Here is a 24432-nt window from a genome sequence, read left to right as displayed (position 1 = left end):
TGTGACGTAGGCTACAATCAACTTATACCAACTCCAATTCAAGCCAACCGCTTCCTTTTTTATAGGCATTTTAAAAACAGGGTAGTTTTGTTATCTCGCCGACTTGTCGTAACGCTCCGTTCAAACATCTTCCCTCTTTTTATTTCGCCGGCAGCCACTCCGTTTCGTCCCTGGCGGAGTTTTCGGGAGTAGCATCCAAGATTTTAAGAAATTTCTTTTAAAATTAATTTTTTACTTTCAAATTTCTTTTTGAAAAAAATAAAATTATCTGATTATTTTTTATTTTTTTATTTTTCAAATCATGTTAACGTGCGCGTAACAAAAAAAAAAAAAAAAAAAACGGAAGAAGAAGAAAGAAAACGAAAACGAAAATCAAATTACTGTCCGATTTTCGCGGCAAGGAAGCACCGTTATCATTCCTGGTCCCTCTCTCTCTCTCTGTGTGATTCGTAATGGTCATTTTGTGATCGTTGGATCAAGCAAATGCATCAGTTCTGCTGCGTGGCGACAGTAACGAATCGCACCACCCAGGCCGGCACGACGCCGCCTTCGTCCTCATCCTTGTTGGAGCTACTGAACATGCCTGCCACGACGCCGTCGTTTCGATCGCTATCAACCTCGGGTCGAACCCGTGGATCCCCTTCTCTACCATCCTCCAACCGCAGCTGGTGCATCCCAAGCACCAGCAACAACAACGACAACAACCGTCTGATCCAGCGATCCAAATCCTCAACGGCGGACTTGTTTAATCGGCAGCCGTCCGCTCGCGACAACCAGGCCCTAATGGTGGATCAGCGCGAGGTCAAGATCAACGACATTGTAGGGTGTGGAATCTCCGGCGTTCTTCACAAGTGGGTAAACTACGGCCGGGGCTGGCGTCCCCGGTGGTTCGTCCTCCAAGACGGCGTTCTCTCCTATTACAAAATCCACGGCCCAAAGAAGATCACGCTCAGTCATGAAAAGGAACGAGGATCCATGGTCATCGGCGAAGACTCCTTCCGTCGCCTCTCCCGCAAACCCCGCACGCAATCCCGCCTCCGTAAACCCGTCGGCGAACTCCACCTCAAGGTATTTTCAGGTTTTTAATTTGTATGAATTAGTTGGGATGTGATTGTGGGATAAATGTGCGCCTAGGTTTGCTCGATTCGGGTGAGTAAATCGGACGAGAGAAGGTTCTCAATGTACACGGGGACGAAGAAGCGAGTGCATCTGAGGGCGGAGAGTGGGGAGGACAGGGCGGCGTGGGTGGAGGCGCTGAGTGCGGTGAAGGAGATGTTCCCGCGGGTGTCGAATGCGGAGCTGATGGCCGACAGTATGGTGGTTTCGACGGAGAGATTGAGGCAGCGGCTCTTGGAGGAGGGGCTGAACGAGGTCGCCATCCAGGAGTGCGAGAACATTATGAGGGCTGAGCTTTCCCAATTGCATAAACATCTTGTGGTCCTCAAGCAGAAGCAGCTGTTGCTCATTGACGCTTTGCGTCACTTGGAGGTACTATTATCCCCGATCACTGCTCTTTATTTTGATCTTAGTTTTTCTGCCTTTTGACATTACTATTATTATTTTCTTTTTCCTTTTTTTTTTTTTCGATTTTGGTGCTAAAATTATTTTTGATTATTAATCATTTTGTGTACGATTTCTAAGGGACTGGGTGGATTGTACCGCAAATTGACCAATGTGCATCTTTTCCTAGGGTTGGATTTAAGCTACTGTTGTTCTTTCCGTAGAAAAGCATCTGAACATTAACATTGTGGAAGATGTGTTAATGGGTCTTAAAAAAATCTGATTTAATTTGATATCTTCCCTTTCTTGATAGTTTGTGTATATTTCGTTTTAGGGTTTTATTGAGATACAGCTTGCCTTGGAATTGCATTTTTCATGAATTCGTGTTACATTTTTAAACTTTATAGTTATATTATATGTCCACATCTTACTTATGTGGTTGTGTTTCGGCTATGATTTCTCTCCCAAACACTGGGCTATGTCTCACTTTGAGAAATTGATGATTAAGATTGTATTTGTCTGTAACTTTTAAAGATAGGCAGGAGGAGGGGTTGGGTTGTTGATTGTGCATATATTTGGGATTGTGCTTGTATGAAGCATGTTAAACTTATCATGCTGGAAGAGCCCATATTCTGAGATTTAGTCTGGATTAATTTTACTAAAGTACTTCATTACACTGAACAGCTTGAATTGTTTTTTTTTTTTTTTTCTATTTTAGGGTAACTGTCTTGAATATGATAACAAATTTCTTGTATCCTTGTCAAGTTTGTAAGCTCGATTATTACTATCTTCACCAAAACAGGGGGAGGTAGATGGAAAGTAGAAAATTGGAAATTACTGGTGTGGAGCTTTGAGTAGCTCCACCTTTCCGTAAGAAGATTTGAAGTGGTGACTATAGTATGAGTTGATCCGTCTGGACTTCAACCTTTTTCTCTTCTTTTTCCCCCTTGCTAGGTAAAAGCAAGTTTTTTTTTTTTTTTTTTAATAAATGGGGATAGACCCCTTTATATAATTTTGGACTTTTAAACATGTAAAGCAAGAAAGGAAAGAAATATATGGCTGTTTTGATATTATTGGACAACTATAGATGATGCTGGAGGAATTGAGAGACACAGAGTTATCCGCACTGTCAAACTCACAGAATTTAAAATATTGAGAGAAGGCTAACGGATTAGGTGTTTGTTTTCTTCATACAAGGTTTTTTAAAATTCGTTTCTTTCCTTGGTAGGTAATAAATACAATTTATGCACCTATATTCTCAAGAGTCCATCCCTTATCTATGGGGAGAGTATTTGCCATTTGATCCATTGGAAATTTTTTATTTTTTATTTTTTAAAAAAACTTCTTATCTTTGTAAAATGTATTTGCAGTCTTTATATGTAGTGCATAGTTCTTTTTTTTTTTTTTTTTTTTTTTTTCTGCACAAAAGCATCGGGGTGTACAATAGTAACGAATACATGAAAATTTGGGATTAGAATGATTGGATCTGTGGTATCATACTAAACTGTGGAATGAGGGGATACATTATTCTTGTTTTGGTTTGCTTGGGTTATTGGACATGCTCTATAGCATCTCAAGTGGGATCACTGCAGACATTTTAATTGCATTATTTGTGTTCTCAAATGGGATTTGTGATATATGCTTCTATAGTTCTGCAAATGATAGAGGTGTATCTTCTTCACAACAGAAAACTTTTGTTTCTTTAAAAATAAGTATATTCACTACTTAAGCGTCTACATCAACCAGATTTTTTAAATGCATTTTTTTTTTCCAAAGAAAATATAACAAGCTGAGTCTTTATCTTGATTTTGTCAGTGGGCTTGTTAAAGCACTAGCAGCAGACTTCTTAAATTCCATTCCTTTACTTAGGGAAAACTCCTAAAAACCTATTTGCCACAGACTCTCCTAAAAACCTATTGCAACGGTGCTACCCAAGAACTTATCCTTATATTACTCAGAAGAGGCTTTCTCTTTTCTCTCGTTCCTCTCTCTATCCCCTAGCATTGATTTGAAAGAATATTTAAATAGTATAAGAAATGATAAGAAAAGCTATTGTGAAGTTTATTTAAAGAATACAGTTATTAAAATTTATGTGTTAACATTAAACTTGTTCAAGATAACATCCTTGGCAGTTCTTGCTTACCTTTGCAATAAAATGCTTGACATGGTAAGCCTTTCCTTCTCCATTGGAAATTGACTTTTGTCTTTTCTTTTATTCTTACTTTTTCCTGTTCATTCTTTTAAAATATGTTTTTTAAACTTTATTTTATGAGTTTATCATGTTCTACCTGTTATGCCTGGAATCCTTTTCTGGAAGTAGCACTCTCTTGTTTATTGTAATTATCACTTGACTTTGTGAGTTATCTTTGATTTTGATATTTGGTCACTGGTATACTAAAGTTTCTTCCTATTGCTTCTTCTAGACAGAAAAGGTTGACTTAGAGAACACACTTGTTGATGAGAGCCAAAGACAAACAACAGAGCAAGGAATATCCTTTACCTCAAGGCTAGACAAATTCAGTGGTATGATGTGAAAAATTTTATTTTATTTTTTACTTGGTTAATATGTGCTGAGCTGGTAGAGTTTGCAGTACAATTTATACAGATCATTCTTTAGAACCAGTTATATATCTCTATATGTGTATGTATGTAGGGCTATTGAATTAGTAACCCCTTTTTTGGAATATCTATCAATTAGCATATTCTTCAATGTGTCCCATATGTTGTGGCCTACATTCCTGATATGGTACAGTAACAGAAATTCAACAAGTCTGTTAGGGTTCAATTTCCAATACTATCTTATTGATTAACTTGCATTAGTATTTCTGGCAGCATGCTTGGTCATTAACTTTTCATCCTTCATTTCAACTTTGGGGTCTACAAGAAAGCATGCTTTTGAGGACTACATTTTGAGGGCTTTTATGCTTTGTGGAATCTATTCAGCTTGTCTTGGTGTATACATTTGATTCACATCTATTTGTAGCATAGCAGTACATTTTGAGGGCCTTTTTCTGTATTGTTATGCTATATTAATCTAGTTCCCGCGTTGATTTTGAAAAGCCTTGAGTTGCCTATTATAAACTGATAACCTCCATTTATTGTTTCTGAATATTTGTAGAAGGGAAACCATCATAGAATTAAGGATAGACATTTTTGTTTTTGTTTCTTCTGTATGCTATATTCCCCCATCCTTGAAAATACTTTTTTCCTTAAGGCAAAATAACTGATAGCATATTTTCGTGAAATATATTTCAGAGGGAAGTGCAAGTGATTCTTACGATGACAATGACAGGCATGAGGGAGAGGAAGAAACTGACGATGATGACAATGCATTTTTCGATACTCAAGATTTTCTTTCATCAAGTTCTTTCAAAAGTAATGGGTCTAATTTTCAGAAATCACCACTGGATTCTGATGATGAAGAAGAGGGTCTTGACTCTGAAAATGGTGTTGATTCTTTCATTAGATCTGTTGGATCTAACCATCCTTATGTTAGGCGCCGTAAGAAATTGCCTGAACCAGTTGAAAAAGAGAAGGGAGTTAGTCTTTGGTCAATGATCAAAGATAATATTGGCAAGGATCTCACCAAAGTGTGTCTTCCAGTTTATTTTAATGAGCCCCTCTCTTCTTTACAAAAATGTTGCGAAGATGTGGAATACTCATACCTTCTAGATCAAGCATATGAATGGGGTAAAATGGTAACGCTTTACTTAAAATCTGACGGTGTTTCCTTTCATTTCCTTAAAGTTGGTTGGTTGAAACAACTTCATGTGTTCTATAGTTATGTCCGTATTGGTTGGTATATTTTTTTTTGTTATAATTTGGCTAGTATCATTTATTGGGTCATTTTCAGAGGACCATCATGTTAGTATTGTTTGCTCTGTTTGGCCGTATTTGTCTGAGCTATTAGCAGTTACCAGATATCCTTACTGAATGGGGATTGCAATTGCTTGTATATCTGTTTCATTGTGGACATCATTCAGCCTCTGCATTGTGCCAGAAGGGTGGATTCCTTAAATTGACTGATATTCTGATCATATGAATCTTTTTGAAAGCACATTAAATTTCCAACTTTCCATTGCAAAGTCTCTTTCTTTCTTACCACAATTTCTGGTTTTTAAAGATGCATTAATTAACTGTTCTATAGTTTTTTAAGGTCATTAGATATTAATGTTAAAAGATACTTCAATAGGTGCAATTAGGACTGTCACCAATAATTAACACTCTATACCATAGTTGCATGTAAGATAATATCACAGAAAAACAAACATTGTGATGGGACCCTGAATGGTTCTCAGGGTTATTATTCACATTGCTCGAAATGGAATGGTAGATATCTGTACCTTCCACTTTTTAGAATGTATAGTGTCTAAGACGTGATATGTTTGTTCACTTAATTTATCCACAATAAGAAACAAGCTTGAAGATGCAAGCTTTTTTGTTCTTTCATTTCTAACGGTTAAACCTTGTTTTAATTCTCAAGATTAGGTGTGTTCTTGAAGGAGCAAAAAAAGAAACAAAAAGAATAGAGAGAGGTTACGTCAAGCCTTGTAGCTTTTGAGTTATGGTTTTTTGAGTTTTTTTTTTTTGATAAGTAAAAGTCATTGTATTAAAAGCGCAAGGGGCGCAACCCATGTACACAGGAAGTATACAAAAGAGCCCACTACACAAGCTTTAAACTGAAAAGGACGCACATAGATCTATAAATTCCGTAAGCGTTGAAGCTTGCGAAGAAGACCCCAAGACCCTCCAAGAGAAGAGTGTTTGGAGCACCCTTTGCTTCAATTCTATAGTGCCCATTTCACGATCCTCAAAGCTCCGCGCATTCCTTTCTCTCCATAAGGACCACATTACACACGAAGGAGCCATCCTCCAAATGTGCATGGCTGTCCGCTTTCCCCTTTGCCCTCTCCAAGTTTCCAAGCATTCCTTCAAACTCTTCGGCATCACCCACGTTATACCAAATAGTTGGAGGATCATGTTCCATACCTTGACAGCAGCTTCGCAATGTGCTAAAAGGTGATCAATAGATTCGCCACTTTTCTTGCACATACAACACCATTCCTTCACAATGATGTTCTTCTTTTGTAAGTTGTCCAATGTTAAAATTTTCCCCATAACCGCCATCCATACGAAAAAAGCCACCCTCGGAAGAGCTTTACTCTTCCAAATAAGCTTCCACGGACCATCCACCGGGGCTGAATTTAACTTCACCTTGAGTTTTTTACTTTGTGCCCAATTGCTTATTACTTATATCATTGTAATGCCTCTGTAATTATTTAACATATTTTATAAAAACAAAAACTGAGGCATGTTGGCTGATAGATTGACTTGTGAGGGGCCATTTACCTTATGGTATTGTTGTTTACTACTCTTAGCTTAGTCCTGTCTGCGATGTCATCTGATGTCCCAAGTATTTCTGTAACTATGGCTGTGTGCGTGTGTATATTCATTAATAATATATGCTGCACATATAAAACTATTTTCCCATCTGGTGTCCCGAGTGTTTCTGTAATTATGGCTGCGTGCATGTGTCTTTTCACTAATAATATATGCTGCAGCACATATAAAACTATTTTTCACATTTCCTTTTGAGTTTGGTTTTCAAAGTTGATTAATAAGTGCAATGGATAGCCTCATCCACGCATGAATGTACATTCCTGGATCTTGCATGTAGTTTGTTTCTACAGACTTGACAATGGGAGCTAACTCTCTGGGAATTCTTGATTTCCTGAGTCCCATTGAAGGCTGTATTTGATCTCAAGTCTTTGGTGTGATGCTGACTTTACCAACTGAAACCGGCTGGCTCCTTTATGGAAAATTGAATAATATCTTCATTATACTATGGTGAACAATATATTGATTCTAATAGAAAAGCCAGAAGACTTCCTTTGTGCTGGTGCTAGCTATTAAGTAGCCATAGACAAACAGTGGGAGTATTTGGAAGTACTTAAAAGCTTGCTTTTGAACAAGTTGATTTTGATTTAGAGTCTTGGAGGTAATCATGAGCACACTAGAATGTCATGCTTTTGAACATTTTTACTATTTGGAATTACCCCAAGAGATTCAACCATGGACTTACTAATCACAACATTTTCAATTTGGAAACTAGAGGCTGTAAATGGCATCTGATTCTGTTTTAATCTTTGATGGACTGTCTTGGTGCCCTTCCTGCCGAAATGTAAGGAATGTCTCCTTGTTTAGGTACATGGCCTGGGAGGGAGGTGCAGCAAAAAGGACAGACGTCTTGTTTAGCCCTCAACAATCTTTGTTGATATGCATTAAGAACCATGCTAGGATGTTGCCAAACCAAACTAGGCTCTACGATGCAAAGTGAAGTTGATTTCTCAACTATATTTACATGAAGGGGGTTTGCAACTTTGAATTGGATTATTCTTTTTCTTTTTCCTTTTTAAATTTGCCTTTTATGATATGACAATCAATGTTCTGGTATATCAATTCTCTAGTAAAGATGTGTTAGTTGAAATGTGATCATTGACATGCTTGAATATTCATATTTATCAGTGAGTCACTTTGTTGTGTTCAATTGATTAATTTTTACCTTTATTGTTTTGTGCAACCCTGTGATGCCTTTGTTGCAGCTAGTTTACTGTATTTGGTTTGTCTTGGGTATATTTCAAGTTTTAGCAGTTATTTATTTTCCTTTGAAGAACTCTTTTAATGTCCTTTGGCAAAACTTTGTAGGGTAATAGCCTTATGAGGATTCTAAATGTAGCAGCATTTGCGGTATCAGGGTATGCTTCTACGGATGGAAGATCTTGCAAGCCATTTAATCCACTGTTGGGTGAGACATACGAAGCAGATTATCCAGACAAAGGCCTTCGTTTTATCTCCGAGAAGGTATTATTTCACTGTTAGTATGCTTCGTAAGATATTCGTTTCTCGATGCTCAATATATTTTTTTTGATAGTTTTTCTGTACGTTTGTATACTTAACATATCATAAAGATCAAATGCAAGAGTCAGTTTGGATCCAATGAAATTAGAAATTGCATGTGTAATTATTTTTAAGTTTTAGCTAATTTTGTTTTCGGTTCAATAACTGAGGCATATACGAGCAAATTTTGATTGTAATGGTTGAGATTACACGTGGTCAATGAGTTTTAACGAGTCGAATTGTACCTTTATTGTTGTTTCTCTTACCAACAAAACAATATTTTATTTTATTTTATTTTATTTTTCTTTTCGGCAATTCTGTAGCCTCTTTTTTACTTATAAAAAAGATAATATGCATTGTAACACTGTAGATGTCATATCAACTTCTTGACCATGTAAGAATTAGTTGCTAGTATCATGATTGGTTTAGCATTTTTGTCATTGGATGCTATTTTAAACTCATTGCTACCTGTATCTTATACTTTGGTCTGGATTTGCTATTTTTGTTATTATTATTTTTTTGTGCATAATCAATATGTTTTAGTGATTTTGTTCCATTCCATTCCATAATGTTATTCAGTTGATAATTAGAAACAAGTATTTATGTTGTTCATCTTGAGACAGGTCAGCCATCACCCCACGATTGTTGCATGCTATTGTGAGGGGCGGGGCTGGAGATTTTCGGGAGACAGCGATTTAAAAAGTAAATTTTGGGGTCGTACGATTCAGCTTGATCCTGTTGGCCTTTTGACTTTGGAGTTTGATGATGGAGAAGTTTTTGAGTGGAGCAAGGTATGTTTTTGACATTAGATATTTTTCAATTTCTGTAAGGTGCATGATGATTAGCTAACACTCTACTATCAGGTAACAACATCCATTTACAACCTCATTATAGGAAAACTCTACTGCGACCACTATGGTACGATGCGCATAGAGGGAAATCGTGACTACTCGTGTAAGCTAAAATTCAAGGAGCAATCAATAATTGATAGAAATCCTCACCAGGTACGTCTCTCTTTCTCTCTCTCTCTCTCCATGTGTGTATTTTAATTTAGAACATTTCTTCTCATTTTTGGATTTCTTTTGGAGGGTTTAGAAGTAAGTAATAAATTGGTGGAAAGTGGGCCTAGCACCCGGGAAGCATATAAGAAAAGAAAACAAGAAGAAAAAAAGAATGCAAATGGTAAGGAATAAAAAGAAGAAATGAAATTGACTATAAACTATCCAAGAGATCAATAAATGATGTGTGAGTAGATGTTATCGATGAAACCTACTCTTAATGTGTGTGTGTATATATATATATATATATATATATATAAAACAAGTTTAGGGATTAACTAAATGGAGCAGGTCAGTATATATTTTGAAGAAGATGATGTATGGATTATTTTGTTCCCTGTGTAATTTAGGGGTTACCAATCTTTCTATTGTATATATTCAGTAATTTGAATTGTCAACTTGATATATGTGTTTCATGTGCAAAGAAAAAATCTTATGTAGTTAATTCTCTCCGTCTCTCTCTCTGTGGCAAGATATATTCACCTACATTCATTTCAATGCAACCCTACCCCTTTACCACCTTTGGCCAAACCCCTTGGGCTTCATAATGGTTAATTTCGTTTCCTGATTTCTTACATTCATATTATGTCTATCAGTGTATATTGTATTAAACATTTGCATAGTGGCCTTTGTAGAGTAATGTTTCTCGTTAGAGGGGTTTAGGGTTTGCATGAAAAGAAAAGGAAGAAGAGGCTGTGTTTCACGTAGCCCTTTCTCCTCTCAGGATCTTGCACGAAAGACTAAGATGCCATGCAATAAGATGCCGGGTGGGTAGAGAGTAATAAGATGCCGTCGTATAGTGCAGCTCCAAACATAGTTGGACGGAAGACTATTTTTATTTTAGATGTGTAAGGGATATTTGGAAAAAATACAATATAGTGCAGCTCCAAGAAATGTTAATATACACCATACACATGTTTAGTGTGTTTGTATGCTTATTCAAATGTATTGCGAGAGAAAAACAAAATCGCACTAGTAATTTTTCAGTAAAGCTGTTTTATGGATGGTAAAATGATAAGCTGTTAGTTGACATACAAGACAGTGGTTGCAAATTGTCCTCGAACCAACTGTACGTATCAAAAAATAATATATATCAATAGTCTGCTGTGCCTTACTCAAATGGTTTAGGTTCAATTAATCTTGTTTAGAGACTTGTAATGAGTCATGTCTTCATGGTAAGTATGGAATACGAATTTCATGTAATTTTTATTAATGTCGTCCATGGATCATGGTCTTCACTTTCCCTTTTGTAGTCTAGTGTCCAAGCTAGTATTCATGAGTGTCGCATAGTATTGGGGAGACATCAACAGCAATAAAGAGATCGAAGCCAATGACAGCATCAATAACAAGATAGGGAGAACAAGTTTGCATGAGAGAGGTTAAGGAAGTTGTACTGGAATTTAAAATGAAGATTGTATGAGAAGACAGGAATTTAAAGTATCAGTGTGAGAAATCATTTGATTCTAACTGAAAATTAACTTGATGCTCTTCTTTCTAATGGGAAAATCCTATAAGTCTTTATCCTATTTTGGTTTGGTAAGTTAGTAGAAGTCTTAACTATATATGGTTCCTTAATTAGTGTTCTGTAAGGACTTAGACTACCATAAGTGAAAATGATAGTATTTTTCATTAAGGCTCTATTTGTTTCGACGTAAAATATTTTCCTTCAAACAATGTTTTTTAGCGAAAAACTTTTTTTCGATGTTTGGCACATATGGAAAATCATAAATATTATATATATATATATAGTAAATTTTAAATTACAATAATGTCCTGAATGGGTGTACGCAAGTCGCGATTGGGTCCTAGCGGGGCCCTGACCGGGTCTCGACCCGGCGGTGCCCTGGTTGGGTTCTGGCGGTGGCGAGTCCCAACTGGGTCCTGGAAATGGCCCTGTTCAGTCCTGGCCAAATCTCGGCTGTGGACTGAACGGATCACAGCGAGTTTTGACTTTCTCAACCAGGTCCTAGCGAGTCCCGATCGGGTCCCAACGGGTTCTTGGTTAGGTCCCAGCAGTGGCCCAACCGGGTCTAAGTGGGTTCTCAGGTCTCGCCGATGTCCAGACCGGGTCCCGACGAAGTCCTGGCGAGGTCCTGACCAGGTTTCAGCAATGTCCCGGCGAATCCTGACAATGTTCCGGCAAGGTCCCAACTAAGTCCTAGCGGTATCCCGACCAGGTTCCAGTGGTGTCCGAGCAAAGTCCAGGTGGCCCAGTTGGTTCTTGGTGAGTCCCAAGAGGGTCTCGATGGTGTCCTGACCGGGTCTCGACAGTGGCCTCGTGAATTCTCGACGAAGTCCTGGCTTGGTCCGTCAATTTTGAAAATATGAAGCTCAAACTCGGAAAATGGTTTTACGGTTTTCAAAAATGAAAACAATTTTACGAAAATTAAAAAAGCTTTTTCGGTCAAACCAAAAATATTTTCCGTTGACTATTATTTTCCATCGCACCAAACATTGAAAAATACAAAAAAATATTTTTCAGAAATCATTTTATGCCGAAAGAAACGAAGCCTAAATGAGAGGATGGAAAGGACTCTTAGAGAAAGGGGAAGAAAAAAAGTAATATTCCTTTTTCATTTTTGTCTTTGTTTTGCACAAAGTTCATATGATCTATCATCGTTGTTCAATAATGCATCTTGATTGAGAGTAACCAATGCCTAAAGTCATTACCCAGGTTATCAAACATCAGGCATTTTTGGTTAGAAAGTGTTTTTAGGCATCAGTGGAAACACTATGAGGCACCTTACTATACTAGAATCTGGTAGTTGCTTTCTAACATTTCTTCAGACTTATCTTTAAATCCTGTCTCTTGGAACTCCTTTTTGATCCTTTTCTAATCAATTGAATTAGTCTCTTTAGACAGGCCTTCTCCATGAAATGCATGCATCACATAGCTCTATATCAGTTGTTTCACTTTTGTTCATCTTCATGTCTCTACTTCGTCATGCATTAGAAAGGATTAAATGCATGTCATCTGTAAATTCCCCAGGTACTGAAGTTTCTTTTTCTTATTAAATTATTTGATCTTTTAAGAAAACGCATATGGTCTAAACACAGCAATTTCATGCCTTCAATATGTATAAAGCCCCATATATGATACTTTTTTTTAATGCATTCAGTGTGAATAAACCTGAATCAGTTTTAAAACGTGGGGAAAAGTTTTCAAACCCCAGTATGGGTAATATGGCTTTGTTCATTAGATGTGAAATTCATTTTATTGGCATTCTCTTTGTATTTGATTGTGGCTTCATTACATCTGTAATATACATGGTCTTTTGCACGTTGTGGTTGCTTACAGCAAAGACCTGACTTAGTTAGGGCTTATTATTTCCCACAGGATCTTTGTTTAGGTGAATGCATGTAAGTGTTGTACAAAATTATCTAGCCCCCAAAATGGCTATGATATTCTTGTCTCTGCTCTAAATATTAGTCAACGTCACTTCGAGAGAGTTGGTTAGGATCTGCATTGCATAATTTTGTTGTTCTAACAGATAGAGAGTTTTGTCATGATTTCATTTCAGGTACAAGGTACTGTCCAAGATAAGGATGGCAAAACAGTGGCAACTTTGATTGGGAAATGGGATGAGGGCATGCGTTATGTAATAGGTGATGGTTCTAGGAAAGAGAAGGGATCAAATTCATTGTTGGAGCCCCAGTTTCTATGGAAGCGGAGCAAGCCATCCAAATATCCAACCAGATATAATCTAACACGCTTTGCCATTACGCTGAATGAGCTTACACATGGACTTGAGGTTACTGCCTTTCTTCCCCAAATTTCCCCATTTGTTAAGGTGAAGATCAAATTCTAGCATTGTCACTGCTGACATTAAATTTAATAAACAGGAGAAGTTACCACCAACAGATTCAAGACTCAGGCCTGATCAGAGGTGTTTAGAGAATGGGGAGTATGAAATGGCCAATTCGGAGAAGTTGCGACTAGAACAGAAACAGCGACAAGTATAATCTTTGCATGCCTTAAATACTACTTTTCTGTTTCTTTCTTCACCATACCTGGTAAAATGAATGGCAATTATAAATCCTGTCAATATGACTTTGCAGGCAAGGAAGATGCAAGAGAGTGGGTGGAAGCCAAGGTGGTTCGCTAAGGACAAATTTAGGAATACATACCGCTATATTGGTGGTTACTGGGAGGCGAGGGAAAAGCATAAATGGGAAGGATGCCCTAATATCTTTGGACAACTCCCGACTGATCTAAACTTCGAGTAACAAACACCCCCTCCAAAAAAAAAAAAAAAAAGAAAAGAAAAGAAAAGAAAAAAGATGATACCTTTTTCTCTCTCTGATTATTTCTTTTACCTTTCCGGGTCTAATTTCTTTATAGAAGGCTTTGTTTTTTTCAAAAAATGAAAATTTATTATTTCTTCATATACACTAGAAGATGAGCTTCCATGCTTGCCATTTCGAGCAGTTCAAGAGGCCACATAAAGTGCGTAAAACAAGATTGAAGATGATCTTATGGCTTAATAAAAGTCATCAATCTCATCCTGGTCGAAGGCTCTCCCCCGACCTGCCATCTCCAAGTTTTGAACATCTGGCTGCTAGCCCCATTACTTCCAGAGGTACATGCATAGATATCGTACTTGTGTTGATGTTCATAATAAGAAACGAGAATATAGTTTTAACAAATATAACATGTTACTGTAAAGTAAACGTACTCAAATATCTTCCTCACTGCATTAGTGAAGGCAATAAATGATGTAATGAAGTATCAGAAGCCAATTAAAGCAAGGGTTTGTTATAGGGAATAGGATCCTCCATTTCATTCGAAATTGATTCTAACGGTATGCATTATGTCAATGTTGGCACGTACTATTATATACTAACCGCACTTAAAGCACATTTACATACATTTTGAACTCTTTTGTGTCTGCATCTACTATTATTTATCACACTCGACATGCAATGGAATGCTATATAGTTTGTTTCAAACTTAAGTTTGCATCAAATTGCCCTTGTTTCCTAGATGTAGAGAGCTACCATCTTGATTAAATGGATTGAGTCTTCATTTTCTGGCCAACAAATTGTATAGGATGAAATAGATAGCTTAGCTTTAGCTAGTGGCTTCCCTTTGATTTACTGGGCTTGTTTGTCATAGTGGCATGCTCTTTAATGGGATGCACTTGAGACTATAGTACCTTTTGGAGGACACAACCAAACCAGTAAGAAATTTCATGCTACTAGATTTATGCATTATAAGATGGTTGATTCTAGGCCTATTGTTGAACAATTCAATGAGATTATATATATATATATATATATATATATATATATATATATAATTGAATGATGAAATTATTGTTATTATTGATAAACTTCCTCCATCCTTGAAAGAACAATGATTTTTTTTTGAAATATAACGAAAAGGAAATCTCTCTTGAACAATTAGGCCAGCAATCTCAAGTTAAAGAACTAAAAGCTAAAAGAAAGTGAAGAGTGTTGTTGAGGGTTGATTTTTTGCTCTTAGTCAACGTGGCACAATCTCATTCAATGGAAGAGGCCAATTCAAATTGGACCATGATTTTAGGTCGAAGTTTCACTAAAAAAGAGCTCACAACATTACATTTCCATATTGGACTTATGATCCATACCATATTTATTGAGCTTATGGCTCATATCATATGTTATCAGGCTCTTGACCCTAAATTCTTCACATGCTAATCAAGCTCCTGACCCACAAAGGAATGGTCTCAAGCCTGGCTTTAGCCCATAATTTATATTCTCCACACAGGCTAGTCCAACAACCTCAAGAGGCCCAAGTATTCTTGAATCAACAACCACCAACTGTCCCACAGCTGTAATACCTCAAAGTTAATTAATTGGTAGTTAACCACATATGAGTTTTGAAGCAAAAAAACTTAGGTATATATATATAATCAACAAACACATCCCAAATATAAATCAGAAAAATCCACTAATACATAAGTGTCACCATAAGTTAATATTAAATATAGATATTATGTCATAGTCAATTAAATCATAACTTAAGTTCAACATTGTCAAATATAAAGATAGTCTGGCCTAGCTTGACAGTTGACAATATAAAACTAGGTAAGGAGTCTGATACATAACAGAAGCACTAATTATGGTAAGCACGAGCAGCGACAAGATCCTCAATTGTTCCGTCGGCTTGGGTTCCCCTTTACCATGGTCCAAGTATAGCTTCGCTATAAAACAAGGTTGTTTTGTAGGTAGAAAATAAAATGTAGTTTCACGACTTAGTGAGTAGTTACGCATGAAACACTTAAATATGCAGTGGGCCCATTCTTTTATAAAACATGCGAGTATATCAAATTTTATGCATTTGGAATTCTTAATAGGTAAGTAAGACAGAAAACATGTTGATAAAGTGTACACATATATACATATTTATAATTATGCATCAAGTCGTAACTCTATGCCATGTGTCTGCCATGTGTCTCATTCATAACTTAATCCTCCTATGTGTAGTTTGTGCATCCGGTGGGACGTCTAATGCAACTTTGGTGCCTTGGTGACTCAATTAGTGGTTTGTGCATCCAGTAGGGCGTCTAATCCAGTGACATCAATTAGTGATGCCACAACCGGTGACTCCACTCCTAATTGATTGCATGTTTACAATAGCACTCAAATTTAGTGTAAAAATTTATCATCTCATCGATTGAGCCATTGGGTCAAGTCTATAGAAATTGGAATGCACATGCCCCAAAATTATTTTTCAACGTTATTACTGATAGCCATGTCATACAAATAATTAATCTCGTTTTTCATGCATGTGAAATAGTAATGTGAGAGTCATATAAAATAGAAATTCATGACTCGCAATATTGAATCATAAAGCATTTTATGATATTACGAGATGGACATTTCATAATAAAAGAGGAATAAAAAATAATAATAATAATAATAATAATTATTTTGGGTTTCACGTGATCAGTTTACTCACTTTGGTCGTAAAAGTCCTCTACAAATCTTTCCGTGAAAGCCTTAGCCTCTTTGTCTCCAAGATATCTATCATTAGTTGGGTTTTAAATTATATACCATAGTCTAGCACTTACAACTCTAGGTTTTTTTGCATTCTGCCATGCATTGTTAGAACGATCATCGAGCAGTGTTCGAACGGTCAACATCGTTAAAAACGTTTTGACCATCGATCGTCTGAAGGGTATTGTTCTAACGGCTAGCACAACGTTAGAACAGTACTATACTATTCATCGTCTCTTACATTCGAAAAATCTTGTTTATTTTTCCTATAGGATCTATAGTGGCTCTAAAACCTTTAAATGCACTTCTTTTTCCTTCTTTAACACTGTTAAGGGCCTACCTCCTTGAAGATTCAAAGATAAATCTTCCAAGAAAGTCTCATAATTCTCTCCCTCTTTCTCCCTTCTTTCCCTCACTTTATCTATCTTTGGTGGGTTGGACGAGTGTAATGGCGTATAGAATTTATCAATGGGGAAATATAGAGCCATCTCCATTTCTGCCACATTTGGGCTTATACATTTCACGATAGACAATCACTGTTAGAACTTAGAACGGTAGGTTTTTTCAATTTATTCTACTAATTAATTGGCTTCCCGTACGTGCATACAATTCGAACGACTCCTTTAATTTGATCATTCAAATGGTAGGGTTTCCACTCCATCTTGAATGGCTTCTTGCCCATACTGTTCAAATGTTCTCTACATCGTTCGAATTGTAGGATTTTTCCTTCATCGTAAGTGGCTTTTTATGTATACTGTTCGAACAGTTTTTCTCCATCGTTTGGATGGCAGTACGTAAGTGTTTCCCAACCGTACCTCACTATTGTCTCTTATTTATCTCTTTAGCCTTTATTCAGACATCGTGACACGTCAGAAAACGCTAGTCAAGAAAAAATAGTTATTTTGTAGTGTTAACCCTAGTTTATGGCCTTGTTTGTTAAGTCATGACAGCACTTTTCCCAACATCCACGGTACTGTTCCTCGACTAAAGAAGTATGACCATGCTGCATTTACACACCTGCAGACCGTGTGTATGGGAGAAGCCATTTGATAGTAAAAGACAAATATGCCCTTATGGCAAATTAAAAAACCAATGAAAAAGGAGCAAAATAGGAATTATTTACAATGTTAAGTTTGAAACCCATACCTGTCAGCCAGTATCAATTTGTTTTTTTCTTCAGATTGTCTTCGGCGCCCAATCCAATCTACAGTACCATGGGGTTTGCCAAACACCCTCTATGATGGGGTACTATCATATCCCTCCTCCCTTATAAATATTTTGTCCACAAAATTTCATGCTCAATTCATGCTCGGTGGGTCCTTGGGAAAACCACTCTTCGGCACTGGGTCCACTTTGTTAAGATTTATGTCCTACAAGAGCCAATTTCATTTGTATGACATTTTTTATTTTATTAATAAAGTTTTTTATTTTCTAAATTTTATTAAAAATATTGGGCATATCATTTAATACATGCGCGCGCACGTTTACATGTAATCCTCAAGTTATATTGAATATGGTTTGAGTGTCTTAATGAAATTAACATACAAAAAATTTAAGCCATAAATCTTTTAACTTATAAACTATAATTTATAGTCGGTAATGAAATTGAGCATTCCATTTAATAACACTATAACATATCAATCTTGATAATCTAATATATATTGATCATGAAAGTTGAGATTTCTAATTGATTGAGGGGATTGTGCATCAAAAATGCAACTAAAACATCTCAAGAAAAGAATCAAGATAACATGGCTAAGATTATGCATTATATATATAAGGAGAATACTCACATAAGTGAATTTGGTCATTCCTATAATCAAAGGTTGATTTGATTCGTTTGCTCCTCCTTAATGTGCACGACTGGGATTAGGGTTTTGAGACCTCTATACCTTCTCTCCAATGACTGATTATAGACTTGAAACACCCCACATAATTACATGGCAATTAATTTAAAATAATTATCAATTTACAACTCACGGGAATTTTCTTGTTTAAAACATTTCTAAAAGTTATTAAATGTGGATTTCTCTAAAAATATAAACACAAATGTACCCAAGCTTGAGTGTTCCGCAAAAAGGTGTTACAAAGCTTTAAAAAAATTTAGGGTTCTTTGAGCACCGAATGATCAATTAATGCCACCATTGATTATTTGATGAAAACTTTAAGGCGACAAACAGTTACATGCAAATAAACTTAGACATTTCTTAAAAACAGTTACATGCAAATAAACTTAGACATTTCTACCCTTTGGCTCGTGCATGAGATCACTCTCTAATAAATTTATTTGTCTAGATCCTTCATTTTGATTGTCACTAACCTCTAAAAACTCTAAAGCGAAAGAAAGTAAAAGAAAAGAAGAGAGAAAGAGTTTTTTTTTTTTCCTTCAATTCCAAGTAGGGGCAGAGGGAGGTGGGGTCACAACAAAAAAAAAAAACTTAATTTTTACTGACTACCAATTAGTGACGTGTCCGTAGCTACTTGTGTGGTAGGTCAAAAATAGGGTGTCACTACATGGACTTTAGTGACGTGTCAAAAATTGACACGACACCAATTGGTGACGTTTCAATATTGGCACGTCACCAAAAATGGTGACATGGCATTTTTGGCATGTCCCCAAAAAGGTGACGTGTCAATTTCAATATGTTACTAAAGTTTAAAAAATTATTAAAAATAATAATAATAATTTTTTTAAAAAAAATTAGAGATATTTTTGGAAACCTCACAACTACAAAACCAAATTATAGATTTGCTTAATCTTAGACATTGAACTTGTCACCACACGTTTGGATTTCATGCAATCAATGCACACACATATATATAAATCCTAGTTTCCGATATGGCGCTTGCCTCTGATGGCCCTTGCCCTCTTCCACCTTTCGATATTTCTCATTCTTACAAAAATAGGACAGGTTAGTCTGACCTGAATGGTCCTCCCTGAAGGATCTGATGTGCATCTGGCCTCGGCTATAACAAAATCCAAGCCCTTCATCAAAACCAAGATCATCAAAATTCTGAACTTTAGAGATTTAAAGAATGGAGGAAAAAAAATGGCAAAGAATAAGTGTGAAAGAGACCTTAAACGTTTGCTCATTGTAGGAGCCAGGAGAGTACTTCAGGGATTTGCTCATTCTAGGTGTATATATGTATATACCTGTCCGAGAGAGATAGCCAGAGGGAGAAAGCTAGACTGCCGGAGAGGGAGAGAGAACGGCGCGAGAGAGGTCACTGCGTGCTGTGAGAGGGAGATAAGAAGAGAAGAAGAAGAAAGAAGAGGTAGAGAGGAAGAGGAGTGGAAAAAAAAAAAAAAAAAAAAAGTCTTCGTACGCCAAGGCCTGCAGCCAATGCCGGTTTTCCATGCAGCCAATAGTGACGTTCCAAAGTGTGGGATACCACCACCCCCTTTAGTATTTTTTAAAGGGGTGACGTGCCACTGTGCCAACATTTGACATGTCACAATTGTTTTTTAATTTTTAATTTCTCCTGCTCAAAATTTTTTTTAATGATTTTTGTAAATTGATGACATGTTAATTTTATCATGTCACTATTTAGTGATGTGTTAAAGTTCACACGTCACTAATTGGTGACGTGTGAACTTTAATACGTGACAAAAATCTTTAGTGACATGTTAAAAATCAACATGAAAATAAATAGTGACATGTTAAAAAAATGTTACCGCGCGTAAACACGTCACTAAAACAACAATTTTTTGTAGTGAATTAAGAGGGATCAAATCCCACTCATTTATCGGACATTAGGAGCAAACGATTCGTGCAGTGTTGAGACGTGTGAAAATTTTTCTTTTGTAGTTTTCAGTGTTACAGGATGTTTTAGATTTAGGTTAGATGAAATGAGGAAGAAGTCGATGGCAAATTAACAATCATGTCCTTTGATTAAACACACCTTTTAAATAACTCTTGCTATTTGGATTGTTTGTGGACCACAACAAATTGGAGCTTCTTTCTTTTTATCATGTAAGTGGGCTTAGGGAAAAAAAAAAAAAAATGTTGGTGGCCGGGCCAATGGGTTTGGTTGAGACACCAAGCTCTAATAAAAATTCAAGCCACTAAACACTTCAAACATCACAACATGATTAAAAATAAAAAGCCTTTTCTTAAAAAAAAATTTTTTTTTTAAAAAAAAGCTTAAAGTTTAATTCTCAATCAATAAGCACCGACTTTTATTAAACAAATAAAAAAATAAAAAAGAAGCAAGTATATAAGGCATCAATCTAGAAGGAAAGGCTGAGCAAGCGACAAAAGGCATTGACAGTGAATAGCAAAATTATGAATTGCGCTTTAGACTTCTGCGAAATTCTAAGTCGTTCTTCTAGTTTGCCATTTTTTTTTCTTCCAGCATTCAACAATTCAAATCAATTGTTTTTTTTTTTTTTTTTCTGACAATTTTCGTTTCTTAAAAAATTTAAGTATGTAATCAAACTTTAATATTGATTGCTTTTATATTTATATTACTCAATTAAATTAATTTTTTAGAAATATATATTTTTTGTTACATATTTTAATTATATGAAATATACAATTGTAATTACCTGATATTATAAAGAAAAACAATAATTCTATTAAGCTCCAATCAAATTTTAAACGAGGTCGTGCTGAGGTAGATTTAACAAATATGCTAGTAATATATATATATATATATATATATAGTCTCTTTAGTTAAATTCCGTTAAAACATTTAACAGGTTCTATTAGGTGCCACACTGACAAAGAATTTGGACCTTTTTACGGTAGACTATAGTAGAAAGTGATTTAAATTTTTAAATTTTTTGTATAAAAAAGTGAAAAAATTTTATTTTTTAGTGAAAAAGTTTATTTTGTAGTATTTTTTATATTTGAATAGTAATAAAAAATAATTGATGTGATATAAAAAGTAAAAATATTAGGGAATTAAAAATTAAGTGGACTTTTTTTTTTTTTTTTTTTGCCTATGCCTTTGCCTTTGCCAAACAAAGCCCAAGTTTTTACGTGACAAGTCTCCATTATTACGGTTTTCCTCATCTATAATAATAACAACACAAATACCACAACTATATTGACAACTACTTTAACATTACCAAAGCTACAACATACTAAAGCATAACATCCTGATAAATAGGATTCAAAGAGGGTGTAAGAGATATACCTCTGACAGTCTCCTCCTTCAAGAACTTCTTCCTCTAGAACCTCACTTTATCACTCAAACTGTTGGTGTTTACCCTCAAGAACTCGATTTGGTAGCCTCTAGGACGAGCTTAATTGAGCAAGAGAGAGTTTTTGATTTCTCTCAACGGAATGGTCCTATTTATTGGTAGATTTAATGCCTACTATTGTAACGCCGCACCCTTAATGATATAAAAGTATTCGCTTTTGATTCTCCCCAAACCAGACTTCCCAGCATGCCACCTATCTTAGTATTACTCTCTCATAAGCTCGCTTAACTGCGGAGTTCTGATGGGATTATGAGCATCACGACTTTAAACGCGTTGTTGTCAAGAATTGTTCGAGTATACATATAAGCACATTCTCATCATCAAGTGATGTGGTATGCCACAATCACCCTCTCTTGAGACCTAGCGTCCTTGCTGGCAACCCTCATGGGATCACCCCATTCTCGATGTCCCAACGAGTACCCGCTAGCCACACTCATGGGCTTGTGCACGCTCCCCCCATCTCAGGTTGTGCAATGGCTTTGATACCATTCTGTAATTCCCCACTCCAAATAACACAAAATTGTCCACTTTTGGCTCCCCCAAATTAGATTTCTCAAGAGGTCTCCCATCCTAGTATTACTTTTGAATAAGCTCGCTTAACTGCAGAGTTGTGATGGGATCATGACTATCACAGCTTTAAAGCGCATTGTTGTCAAGAAGGGTGAGAGTATGCATATAAGCACATTCTCATCTCCGAGCGATGTCGGATGCCACAACTATTCACTACGACGTCGCTCTACACATTCGATGACATGTGGAGTTACACTACAAAAATTAGTTGATTTTTTGACCATTGATTTCTGACATGTCAATGGTATTGACACGTCAGAAAACCCTTTCTGACGTGTCTCAATGATTAAAAGGGTGGATGTAAAAAAATCCAATTTTTTGATGTGTTAATTCTAACATGTCAAAAATTTATGACGTGTCAGAAACTAAAACGTCAAAAAAATTTTTTTTGACGTTCCAATTTTTCCACGTCAAAATATTTTTTGATGTGGTGATTTTCACCATGTAAATAATTTTTTTGACGTGGTAAAACTCACCACGTCAAAAATTTTTGACGTGTCACACTATTTGACACGTCAATAATTTTTGACGTGTTAGACACCTGACATGTCAATAATTTTTGACGTGTCAGACACCTGACACGTCAAAAAACGTTTTTTTTTTTTTTCATTTATATATTTTTTGAATTATTCAGGTTTATACCCAGATTTACGTGTTAACCTGATATCCAATATAATACATTCAATCCAATACATTCAATATCCAATATCCAATACATTCAATTCAACCCAATATCGACATTTACATTATCCAGTACATTCAATTCAATCCAATATTTACATTTACATTTAATATCCAATAAATCCTTTTTTTTTTTTTTTTTTGACATGTCCACACAAGGGAAGGGGGAAGGGGGATTCGAACTAGTGATCTCTGCTTCATAAGGCGTGGTTCACAGATGATTGAACTACTCGTTGGAGACAATACATCCAATTAATCCAATACATCAAACATATCCAATACATCCAATTAATCAAATACATCAAACATCTCCAATACATCCAATTAATCCAATACATCCAATTAATTCAATACACCAAGCATATCCAATACATCCAATTAATCCAATACATCAAACATATCCAATACATCAAACATATCTAATACATCCAATTAATCCAATATATCCAATTAATCCAATACTTCAAACATATCCAATACATATACATCCAATCCAATACACATATGAAATTTCAATTCAATTTGTATATACATCCAATACATATGAAATTCCAATACAAATTAATTAAACAAAATTCCAACACATCTACTACGTTCCAACACAACACAAAACAAAACAAATATCTACATCGAACATACGATCTAACACTATAAATATCTACATCGAAAATACGTTCCAACACAACATAAAACAAATATACAATCAAACTATCTATATTCTATCTGCTACAAATATACAATCAAAAACAAATATACAACACATATAAGTTCCAACTAGTCTCAACAAACATATAGTTTGTTCTAACTATATACATCAACAAATAGTAACAAAATATATATACAACTCAACAAACAATGATGAGAAACCACATGCTCAGTCCAAATCAACATAGTCATCCCCCAATACCTTATCTGCAGTACTTGCAAATGAGTTGTGAACTAATGATAATCAATAAAAAAAATCCAAAACACAGATATACGGTGATGCAAATATACGTTAGTTCTAAAATGAACTACGGGAACAATGCGTTGCTAACTGAGACTATTGTGGAGACACAATTCTAACCGTTAAAAGTGATCGATGCGGGCTATAGTCATGTTAATCAAAGAATAACAAAAACAACACAAATATAGCATTACCTCCGTCGAGCGCGGATCCAAAGGTCGACGCGAGCATGGCCTCAAGTTGGCGGAAACGGGCTTCAAAGATAACATCTTTTTTTGTTATCTGAGCTTTTTGTTCTTCAATCGGTTTGGCAATCTCATCCATCACACGTCTTTGTTGTGTCAGCTCCTCTTCAAGTTCTCTAATCCTATCCGTCATCTATGAAAACAAGGAGTTTCCAGGGTTCTGCGACCGTGTCTGAGACGATGTATAGTACGAATGTATGCTACCCTACATTAGTAGAACATTCGGATCCACCTATCTGACCCTGCCAGCATATTCAAGCTTATTTCTGTGCGCCTGAGCATACGCGTCATTCAGTGTCCACCGTATCGTCCCTTCAGTCACGCTCGACGTCAATGCTGGGTTAG

At 36.0% G+C, this 24432-nt stretch overlaps 1 protein-coding gene across 2 annotated transcripts; it reads left to right on the top strand.

Annotated features, from left to right (window-relative positions):
* The first annotated feature begins 359 nt into the window (after positions 1-359).
* On the top strand, positions 360-14332 carry LOC132166582 (oxysterol-binding protein-related protein 1C-like). 2 transcript variants are annotated; one of them, XM_059577428.1, is made up of 10 exons: positions 360-1068; positions 1135-1488; positions 3924-4023; positions 4756-5190; positions 8255-8361; positions 9021-9188; positions 9261-9401; positions 12977-13207; positions 13299-13412; positions 13515-14332. In XM_059577428.1, exons 1-10 carry the CDS (start codon positions 484-486, stop codon positions 13680-13682), a joined length of 2403 nt encoding a protein of 800 aa, XP_059433411.1. In that variant the 5' UTR covers positions 360-483; the 3' UTR covers positions 13683-14332. The 2 variants fall into 2 exon arrangements, with proteins under 2 accessions (XP_059433411.1, XP_059433410.1); XM_059577427.1 differs by having other exon boundaries at positions 4756-5198; positions 8206-8361.
* The last annotated feature ends 10100 nt before the right edge of the window (positions 14333-24432 follow it).

The sequence above is a fragment of the Corylus avellana genome, chromosome ca11 (genome assembly GCF_901000735.1).
Source record: "Corylus avellana chromosome ca11, CavTom2PMs-1.0".
Lineage (NCBI taxonomy): Eukaryota > Viridiplantae > Streptophyta > Magnoliopsida > Fagales > Betulaceae > Corylus > Corylus avellana.
This window is presented reverse-complemented; position numbering and strand designations above follow the sequence as displayed.